At 44.8% G+C, this 10,992-nt stretch overlaps 1 protein-coding gene across 14 annotated transcripts in view; it reads right to left on the bottom strand.

The window, feature by feature from the left end:
- CDC14B (cell division cycle 14B) overlaps positions 1-7,007 on the bottom strand; it is a 108,770-nt gene extending 101,763 nt beyond the window's left edge. For 7 of the 14 annotated variants that reach the window (XM_037494999.2, XM_037495007.1, XM_037494998.2 and 4 more), the window contains exon 1: positions 6,396-6,552. In XM_037494999.2, coding sequence (XP_037350896.1) covers positions 6,396-6,552 — 157 coding nt within the window. The other 7 variants (XM_054689421.1, XM_037494997.2, XM_054689422.1 and 4 more) reach the window with 5 other exon arrangements.
- Positions 7,008-10,992: the final 3,985 nt, after the last annotated feature.

Below are 10,992 nucleotides of genomic sequence, written 5' to 3' on the forward strand. Positions count from 1 at the left end.
AGTCCTTGCAAATAAATTGGGTCCCTGGGCTACACATTAAGCATGGAAAAGTCCTTCAAAAAGCAACTTGGTTTACAGCAAAACAGAAAACAATATATCCAGTCTGACAATTATAGACACCACAGATAATCAAATATTTTGGATCTGTGGAATACTCTTTCAAAACAAATTACTTAGGCACAATCATGCTTTAAATTAATCATTCTGAAAATTCTAATTCTATCAATAAAGCATTTAATGTACTTGTTTTATTTTATATAACCTTCTACCTGAGGCTCTCCCCATCTCTAAGACTCCTGCAATTTAATATTAAACAACAAACTCTTCAGTATAATAAAATTACATAATAGCCTCAAAATGAAGGAATGATTTGGCTTATTCTTCCTGTTACAAGGAATTTACAAGAGACACCATTTATGTTTTTCCCAAGGCAGAAAAAGATTATTAAGGTGGGGCCAGCCTCATCTGGAGGATTTCTGCCCTGAACATCACTTTTAGAAGCAGAGAGGAACACACTGCGTTTTCACTGGGCTGATTCACTGAACCTTTTGTGCAAGTACATGTATGCAGAAGTGTTTGCTTCTGAGTTTGAAGCCCTTCCAACCATGACTGTCTCTGGTTGCCTTGAGCATCCTGGCCTACCCCACTGCCGGGCTCACTGATAAGACGGGACTAGGGATCTTTTGTTATGTGTTGTGTGTCAGGCACTGCGCCAGGCATTTCACCTATATCTCCTTCATTTCATCATCCCAACCACTATGGACTTTTTATTTTTAAACATGAGAGAATCAAGACTCCAAAAGGTTATTAATAATCTGGCTGTGTTCAATCCTTGTGTGGGCAGAGACTAGCTTTCTCCAATGTCTTCATGCAAAACCATTAGAATTAGCTCTTCAAAAATTGTACAACTGAAGTTTTTCTTCCCCAGACTTCAATCACACAATGGTACTGCTATTCACTAGGTCTCCTTTAGATCCCCGAGTTGTTTCCTCAATTAACACAGAAAGCATAGAACCCATGAGATCAGGGACTATATCCAGCAGTGATTTATTTTTAGCACTTGAAAAAAAACTTTGGCTGAGTAGGTATCCAGTACACATTTTTTGAATAAGTGAATTATCTGGAAAATTTGGGCTGTGATGATGGCCAATTTGGAAAACAGCGTGTGCTCTGGAAGACCTTAAATATCTTAGTTTGCTCATTTTCCCAAATTGGCTACGTAATTATTCATCTCTCTAAATTCAACTTTACAGGGACTACTTACTGAGCATCTACAATGATGCATTTACTAGCGTAGGTAGTGTAAGACTAAATAGGAGATGTTTAATAGTTATGTACAACTCTGGGAAGCAGTGTTATCTGTCAGAAAGGATGAAAGTCAAGTAGTCTTGGCTTGACCAAAAGGAAACTACATCACTTTGGCCAAAATTATCTCTGATTTTGGATTCTTTAGAAACTGTTCTGCTTCCCACTCTGTCTCGGTGAATTCCCCCTCTCTCTCTCTCTTTTTCTCTTTCTCTTTCTCTCTCTCACACCCCCCCCCCATACCTCTGGCCTACTCCATAGTTCTTTTATGCATAAATAAAAATAAATCTTTAAAAAAAAAATCTCTGATTTTGGATTCTTTAGAGGGCAGCATGGACAACCATGAAAATTCTAGGGGATTTCCTGAAATTCTTTAAAAAAATAAAGCACTTATCCATCACTTTAGAGATCCCCAGAGACAATCTCAGCAACTCCCAAGGTATGTCAAGGATCCTAAAACGCCTCAAGAAATTTCACTCCAGCTCTCCCTAACACAACAGGAACTGAAGAAATTCATTCTCATTCCAAGGCCCAAAGAAGTCACAGTGTGCAATCTTGGTAACTCCTGGCATGAATGCCACCTTTTAAATTCAGTATTCCATTTTCCCTTCATCTTTCCATACAATCATTTTTTATGACCATTGATGCAGTAACACTGTCTGTGTGCAGTGCAAAAATACCTAAGAAATTAGACTTTAATCAGTAAACTAATAAGATATCATCAAAAGTAAAGCTGCTGAATTAAGCAAGCACATAAACCAAGGAAATAAACTCACATGCACAAATCTAAAAGTAAAGACACAGAATAAGTCATGGACAAGAAAGTGAACACTATATAGTTTGATAAACTGCAATTACTGAAACAATAATCTACTCTATGAAACTCTTGAAGAAAAATGAATTTATGTCCTCCTTGAATCAGTGCTCCAGGTAACACTTCCATCACTACAACAATGAATAAACATGGCTATTTTACATAGTAAACATTCAATAAATACTTCTTGAACTAATGTACAGTTTTCTCTGTCTAATGCCATCCAGTGTGAGGGGAGCAGTGTTTTATGTTTAATTTTATTTGATGAGTATCAATATACCATTATAATACGGGTTTTGAATGACAATCCTGACCTTCACTATAGTTTCAACAATAAAATTATTTACTGTCATAGTAATAGTAAATTAGCGATGTTCTTTAAAAGAACATCATAGCAAACACCAAAATATTGTATTTAAGACAAACCATTACGAATCGAATAGTTTTCAGCCAACTTTCTTTACCAGTCAGAAATTTAAGATATTAAATAAATTGAAATTCTGTACTAACTGCTAAATGCTATAAATGACCCAACACAGAGATTTTGCAGTAGTATTCTAGTCTAAAAAATGTTTTCCTGTATTAATATGGAGGAAAGAAAAAATGTGCACTGTTATTTATGGAGGGTGCTATTTAAGGGATGGAAATACAGAGATTAAAAAGGGTTAGACCTCTAGTTTCAGGGGGGTACATACGCAAATAAAAAACCCAACGTTTTGTTCTTTGGTATTACTCCCATACTGTGCATTAGCTAGTTCCAATTCCACTGAAAATCCTCTTTTGTCTCCCCTGTTCCTCTAGCTCCATTACTGGCTAACAACTCATTCTAATCATATCATTACTCAGTATCTCTTTAGCATTAATGTAAAAGTGGAACATTCCTACTTGCTACTTGGCAAGTTATTTTTGGGGTCTGGAAATGCTATTACCATTAAATTACAGGAAAAAAAATCTGAGCATTCCTAGACCCCAAAAATAACCTTCCAAATCATACCAAATAGGGATCTTCCACTTTTAGATAAGGGAAAACCAGTCCAGTTTACACTATGTGTCTGACCTTTCTTTTGTACAGTGCACTGGAACTGTACGAGGAGTAAAGCTCAGGCAAAACTCCATGTTGTTGCACATGACAATTAGAGATTGAAGGGGTTCAGTGGAATAAAACCCCCATTAATGTGTTCTACCAAAATAAATATGAGTGTAGCAAGGTGATTATCTTCTAAATAACAGCAACCACTTAACTACAGGAACAAAAATAGGCATTACACATTCCAATGTTAAATGTACACATGAAATATCTTGGACCTACAGATGTTCAACAGACAGATAAAATAGTTTACAATAAAAATGTCAAGGGTCTAAAGTAATAAAACGTTAAGGATTTAAGGGTAGAGTGGGCAGAAGTGACAGCAAGCATTAATTTTTACAAAACAAACCCCATAGCAAAAGAATCTTCCCAATCCAGTAACAAGTGTTGGTGAGTATGTGAAATAATTAGTATACTGCTGGTGGGAGTGCTGGTGTTACAGCTGCTTTAGAAGAGTATGGCAGATCCTCAAAATGTTAAAGAGTTACCACGTGATCCAATAATTCTACTCTTAGATGTATACCCAAAGGAATTGATAAACCTGTCCAAACAGAAACTTGTACAGCATTATTCTTAATCACCCAAAAGTCCACTGATGAATGGATAAATCCATGTATACTTTTACCTGTACTTTCAATTCTAGTTTACACAACAGATACAGTCACACCTGTGGGTAGGTATGTAACTTATGTTACTGCAGCCATTTATAAGAGGGACTGAAAAACTCAGTGATTCATTTATTACCATTAAGTAAATCAACATTCAGCTGTACAATGAAATACCATGCAGTCATAAAAAGAACTGTTCCTTCTGGTATGGCACAATTTCAAGAAACTTAAATACGCAGAGAAAATTAAAGGGAAAGAAAATATTACCAGGAGAGGGAGACTAACTTTATGTTTCTCCTTCAGTAATGTTCAACTTTAAAATGTATATGCACTGCTTTTAAATTAAGAAAACAATGACTGAGGCAAAATGAGTTGATAGGATAGGACCAGGTTGCCATTTGCTGAGACCAGGCCTCAGACCTTCCCCACAAACCCAATAAAAAAAGTAATTTGCACCCAAAGTTACTTTAATCTGTCCTGTATATCACAGCAAAACACTGATTTTGTATCATTTTCCCAAAAAGTTGAAATTACCACTAAGGGACACTTGAAGAAATCCCAGGAGAAGCGGACTCCCTTATTTCCCCCCCCCCCTTGGCAGCTTACATTGATGTTGAGCCTTCCATTATCCGGGCTTATAATCTAAATAACAGCATTTTGATTTTATATCATGCACTAACTCTTCTCTCAGTATTCTGCTTGGTCACATTCTCTGAATTTAATTCAGTTCTCACTGCCTCACAAAAGCCAGCCACAGTGCATTTTTCTCTCCATGAAGGAGGAGGGAAATTTATCACAATGACGTTGAGTCAAAAATCTCCTCTTTTGAGTAGAGACAACCTAAATGTTCATTAATAAGAAGCTCTCTAAATAGGTTATCAAACATATGTACATTCAAATCTACATGTGCTTATTCATACTTTATATTTTTAAAGCCATTCTCTTCGTTGACCTAAGTGATAATTAGAAATCAAATGAGGCAGCTCTGCATATACTAATGCAAACAAACATTCTAATACTGTGAAGAAAAAACTGCAAAACAACAAGCTCTGCACTACAGTGCCTGGCTATGGTAGAGAATACAGAGCTGTGTGAATTAACAAGAAACTCGGTAATTAAATTGTCCCCGGGGAAAGACACCCGGTGGTTGGGACCAACTTTTCACTCAAGTGTATCTTTAGAATTAAGAATTTTGACCACGTAAGTGCATTACTTGCCTTAAAATTAAATGTTACTAGACCGAATTCCCTTGAAAAGGTATAAATAAAAGGCATAAGAAAAGTGTGGGTCCTTCACCCCAGCCCTCCTTGGCAGGGTCACCTTCCCTGGAGTGCACCCCGTAGTGGCACTGGTCTCTACCTCGACCAGCGAACTTCACCTCCTGGAGAGTCACGAGTTAAGGCTGGACCCTGGCAGACGCCACCCCAGGACAGGCAGCCACTTCCAACCCCCTCCGTTCCTGAAGGCCATTCACCCCACGCTGAGAAACCCTTCGGCTCTTCTCCCTACTCTCATCTTTGTGTCAAGACACCTCAGTTTTAGCTTCCAGAATGTCCATCAAGCTAGAAAATTTCGACAAAATTTCTGTGTTTGTTCGAACACTTTCTAATTCTGACCACTCCAGCTCACCTGGATAACAAAGGCTAAGGCCGAGAAACATGATAAGCCCCCACACGCCGAGGTTTACACGCTCCACGCCACGAAAACAACTGCAAATTCTCTCCTAAGGCGTCGCCACATGCATCATATTGAACGCCTTCACTGTTTCAGTGTCAATCTTGGCAAAGCCAACAACTGCCAGGCTGAACGGATAGTCTTCAAGAATTGCAGGCTGGGCACTAATAATAAAAACAACAGCTGGCAAAGGGCTGCTTTTCTACCTGTTCTGGCCGGCTGCATTTTCTCCAGCGTGACCACTCCGGGTATTAGCACGCTGTCTGCCCAAAGCCATCAACATTCCTTCCTTAAACGCTGGAAGGGGATTATCCCCAGGAGGTCTGGAGTGTGCTCGTGTGTGCGCACTGGGGAGGGAGGCAACTGTACTCGGGACCAGAGCTTCAAGGCGAGGACTGGGCTTCGGGGCCAGGCAGGGAAAGCCGCCCCAGGCGGGACTCCATTTCCCACCGAGCGGCCGAGCTCTGGCAACGCCAAACCAGGCAGCGCGGGGCCGGCTTGCTCGGCGCACTCGGGGAATCCTCAGGGGTGATTCAGAGGTTCAGACTCGTGCGGGGGCCCACCGAGCCCGCCACCCCTGGAAGCGGCGTCAATTCAAACTTAGAAAAAGCCCGAGGCTCCGACCTGACGCCAGCAATTCAGAAAGGTGACCCTCGGCCCGGCTCGCTCGCGCAGGGGGGTGCAAAACCGATAAAGTTACAGCTCGAAACAAACCCAGATGGAAAGTGGGGTGGGGGGCGCTGCCAGGGTGCCGGGCACCTGGAGGGGGTGTGGTCGGCCGGGGCTGGGGGCGGGGGGGCGTGTCAGCCGGGCCCGGGAGAGCCTCGACCGACGGGGTGCGCGGCGGGGACCCCCCGCGGTGGCGCACGTCCCGGGGGCCCCTCCCCGAGCTCGCTCGCCGGCTCACCGGTGATGTCCAGGTACAGGCCATCCTGCTCCAGACCGCGCAGGTCCTGCGACGCAGAGCTGCGGCTCTTCTTCACGCTCCGCGAGGTCGACGAGCCGCGCCGCGAGGTGGGGGGCGCGGCGGCCCAGCTCTGCCGCCGCTCGCTCTTCCGCTTCATGGAGGCGGCCGCGGCCCGTCAGGGGGCCACGACCATGGCCCCGCGCGCCAGCGCCCCCTCCCAGGCCCCCGCCGGCCCCGCGCGTGGGCGCTCGGGGCGGGGGGCGCGGAGCGGCGCCGCGGGGACCGCGGGTGCCGGCCGAGCGCGGCAGGAGGCGGCCGCGCAGGAGCCGGAGGCGGGGCCCGACCCACCGCGCCTGCCCCGCTCCCTCAGGCGGCCGCCGAGGGACCTGGCCACAGCGCCGCCTGCCGCGGCCCGCGCCCCCCGGCCGGTCCCCAGGTGTCCGCGACCCGCTGGGCTGCCGAGGCGACGGTGCTGCCGCCGGCGGGCGGGGCTGCCCGGGGTAGCCGCGCGCACCCACCGCGGCCGCGGCCGCTGCTGCCGAGGCGCGGGAACACGGCGGGCCGCGGCTCCTGGGGACCCCAGGAGGGCTGTTTTCGTGGAGCTTCATTCACAAAAAAGGGCCCACAACCCTCCTCGGGGCCCGCGGACTCGGGCCTTTCATTGGTCAGCGAGGTGTGACGTCACGGCGACGGAGCCTTTCTACAGGCAGGTACCTGGTGACGCCATAAAGAAAACTCTGAGCGGTTCCGCCAATCAAAGATAAAGTGTGCTCGCGCCCCTCCGTCCTCGGGCAACTTGGCTGCCTGCGGGGTGCCCTGGAAGTCACGACTCCGGTTCCCAGATTTCTTTAGCGAGTCCGCTAAGCTTTCCGCAGTTTACGAAGAACTTCGTTTCTTCGGCGTGTGTGTGTAGAAGTGCGTCTGGATTGTCCTAGTAAGCTCGCCGAGGGGGTGGGACGCGTGCCAGGGCTGCTGGCTTGGAAGAGGTGGATGGATTAACTTGACTGTCTAGTCTTTAAGTCTTCGTGTAGACTTATCGTAGGTGGTTGTCAGAACTTGAGAACGTCTTAAATCATTTACGTTCTATCTAGCGACCTTTGCCCAGCATTCAGAAAGACCAAGCAAGGGCTTCAGGAGCAGATAAAACAACTGGAAACCTGACGTACAATAATGGTTTGCACCTCATAGTTCCTCGTCTCAGAATCCAACACCTACATTAACTCGGTGATTTTTATGAACCGGTTGCTCTGTTTTTGTGTGTGCGTGTGTGTGTGTATGTTGGTTTTGTTTGTTTTTAAGCAAAAGTCCACAAGTCCAATTCTGAAGTATTAAAGCAAGCGGCACATTTAATCCTTGAACTTTTATTTCGCAAACTGTAGAATCATATCCTTTTCTTTTTCTACTGGGTTAAAATAATGCCTTATCTTTCTGGAACTTAGCTAGAACCTGTCATTTTGGAGAACGTATAAACAGATTTCCATGGGAGCATCCAAAAGTTACCTAAAAGCATATACAAGAGAAAATTGGTACATAGGTCTGGAGTGGGGGTGGAGTCCACAAAGCCTGTATGAAATTAGCTTTAGGACATCCTTTTCCCCCTAACAAGGGGAGGGAGAGTGATCAAAACAAGGGAAGGAAGAGCAAACGACTGTAGTGAGGGTTCACAATGATGTGGTGATGGGAGGTTTACCGGGACTACACCTGAGGGGAAAAAGCAATTACTGTACAAAAATGAATAATGATGTAAGAAAATAGTTTAATTTTTAAAGAAAGAGAAAATTGGAGGACACTCGTTAGATTCCATAGCCCAAAATTCTACAACGTTTTGCAAGCTATTCCCGATTTTTACCAGCATTTTTACGTTCTATTCTGTGGTTCTGAAATTCCTGCCAGTCTCTTAGAAAAGAAAGTTGAATATCAGTCTTCCCCTGGCAGCCTCTCAGAAATGTAGATTTTGACGGAATGCCTACGGGGGAAGGGCGGGGAGGGCCATTCACTTCTATTGTTGGGAACCTTTCTCTTAAGCATTACTGAATGAGGAAGGCAGGGGAATGGGGAAAAGGACCAGAACGTCGGTTTAGAACTAGAAATCAGCCACTTAGATCAGACCTTTTAGTAATCAGGTTTATTCCTCCCCAGGTTACCAGTAAGGAAATTAGTGAAGACTTTACATTTAAAATGGGCCAAGTGTTTAACTGTAGAGGCAGCAAAGAAGCTTGTATATCAAATTTCCAGGAGGCTGTGAAGTACTTTGCAAATGAGTGTAGGTTAATAGAAACCTACCCTTCCCAGGTCCTCTGTTTTCACTGGGAAGAGGAGGTCATTTAAAATCGCCTAAGGGCTCAACAGTTGAAAGGTGGCTGTTTCCCAGACTGCTAGGATTTTATGTGAGTAGGTCTTGTTTTGAGTAGGTATTCCATGGGAATTCTCCTTTAGGCGCCCTAGAAATAAATTCATGATCATCAATTTTTTTGACAATGTGGTCTCCAAGTGTCAAACTCAGACTTAAAGTGCCATGAAATTCACTTATAATCAGTTCATTTTCTTTCAGTCTCTCTTCAAATTGTAACAGGGTGGTCCCCAGGAAAGGGGGAGGTTCCAGGTTCCCTGCCCCACCCAAATGGAGGGTGGAGCTGAGCAGGGAGAAAAGAAGCTGCTGGGGAGACTGAGAAGGAAGGAAGCAGGATGGAGCCAGAAGGAGACCTGGAGGAGGCACATGGAAGGGAGAGACGTGAAGAAACTGTGCTTGCCTTTTGGTCGTGTACTGGGTGACACAGATGTGGGTGAGGCCCGAGGGGAGGTGACAATGGCAGCTTTTATCTTGATTTTGATTTTGCTCTTTTCCTTCTGTAAGGTGGAAAAGGATGTCCTAAAGCTAATTACATACAGGCTTTGTGAGACTGCATCCCAACATCCATACATTCGATCTTCATCACCATGGAAATGGTGGCAAAAAGTGAAAAGGGGGAATTGTAAGGGAGAAAAGGATGTCCTAAAGCTAATTCCATACAGGCTTTGTGGACTCCACCCCCACCCCAGGCCAAAGCCAAAGACACTGGGAACTCCAAATCCCATCACCACCCAAGAGAAGGTGGCTGGGACCTGAGGGTGGGGTTAAGCAGCCAGCTTGGTATAAAGCCAGACACGTGGGCTTTGGAGGGGTCCCCCATTTTGGCTCTCCGCCTGCTCGCAGCGTCGGCCAGCTTGGAGACTGTTTTTTGGGTTTCCAGGTCGGCAGATCAGGTAGAACGCATTAAAGACTTTATTTCCCTATTTTCTCCCTAAGTTGTACATTTTCCTTATTTCCTCTTCCCTTGTAAATAAACCTTTTATTAACCTTTTGTGTGTGCCTGTAGTGGAGTATTAATAAGTACCTTGTAAGCGCGCGGGTGAGGACCCATAGCCAGGAACCCGTTCAGTATCGGGGCTGCCCTATAACACTTCCGGGCTTGTCTGGTTGTTTCTGACCCTTTTCTGTGGGTCCCCACTGGAAGATGCTTTGGACTTGTGGCAGGCTTTGGGGCCTTGCTCTGGGCCAGTCCCATTTGGATGGAGTTTTACCCACGAGGGGACGGGTAACTTTGGGTGCTTGATTTAGAAACTAGATTCTTTGCCTTTCCTGTCTTGTTTCCTAGTTGTATTAAAGTTCCTTCCCATTAAAGTCTCATCTGTTTTGTGTTGATGCGGCGGATGGCAGAACCCATTTAGAATAGGCAGGTTTGCGGGGTTTGGGCTGCCCTTCTCCCTGCCCTGTAACAAAATGTTTGTTAGAAATTCTTAAAAAAAGCAAATGATTTCAATAAGTATGAAAAAATGTGTTATACAGATTATACTGTTTAATCATTTTCACATTTCACAAATATAATTTTATGGTTTTGTTAACATATTAGAAGAAAAGGTATGTGGTTATACTTTGTAATTATGCAGAAATATCTTTCATCCTTAGGAATAGGAAGTCCATGTGCTAAATATACACATTGAAATTTTAAACCCTATTTAATATTTTGTTTTCAGGCCATGTTTAGACAGTGGTACAAAGGTGCTCCTTACTCACTGATATTTATTTTGTGTGAGTCTTTCTCTTTAACAATTTGATTCTTCCCACTCTTCAATAAGCTGGCATCTGGGCTTTAAGAATTTGGTCACAGGGCCTCCCCGGTGGCGCAGCGGTTGAGCGCTAGGTTGCGAAGCTGCCCACAGCCTCTGCAGCGCCGGTTCGATCCCTGGCTGCTCCCCGGCCACCGGAGGAGGGTCCCACATGGCACACAGACCTCTCCTGCTGCCCGCTGCTCCCCTCAGCAGTGTACTTCGGTCCTTCTGCCTGCTCTGCTCCCTGCTGTGGCTCTGGTGAATTCTCTCACCCTCCCGCGCTTCTGACTGTACCCAGTGCTTGTATGAATAAATAAATAAAAATAAATAAAATCTTTAAAAAAAAAAAGAATTTGGTCACAGAAAATGTAGTTTGGTTGGTTAGTTTGTTGTTCATGGTTGACCAGTGAACTAGAGTTTTAGAGCTTGAGATGACCTCGACAATCTTTGATCCAGGCTATCCTTTCACAGTGAGGACACAGGTACCCACATAACCATCAGTGGCAGG

Source organism: Talpa occidentalis, unplaced genomic scaffold, assembly GCF_014898055.3.
Source record: "Talpa occidentalis isolate TD23 unplaced genomic scaffold, MPIMG_talOcc4v2.1 talOcc4.7, whole genome shotgun sequence".
NCBI lineage: Eukaryota > Metazoa > Chordata > Mammalia > Eulipotyphla > Talpidae > Talpa > Talpa occidentalis.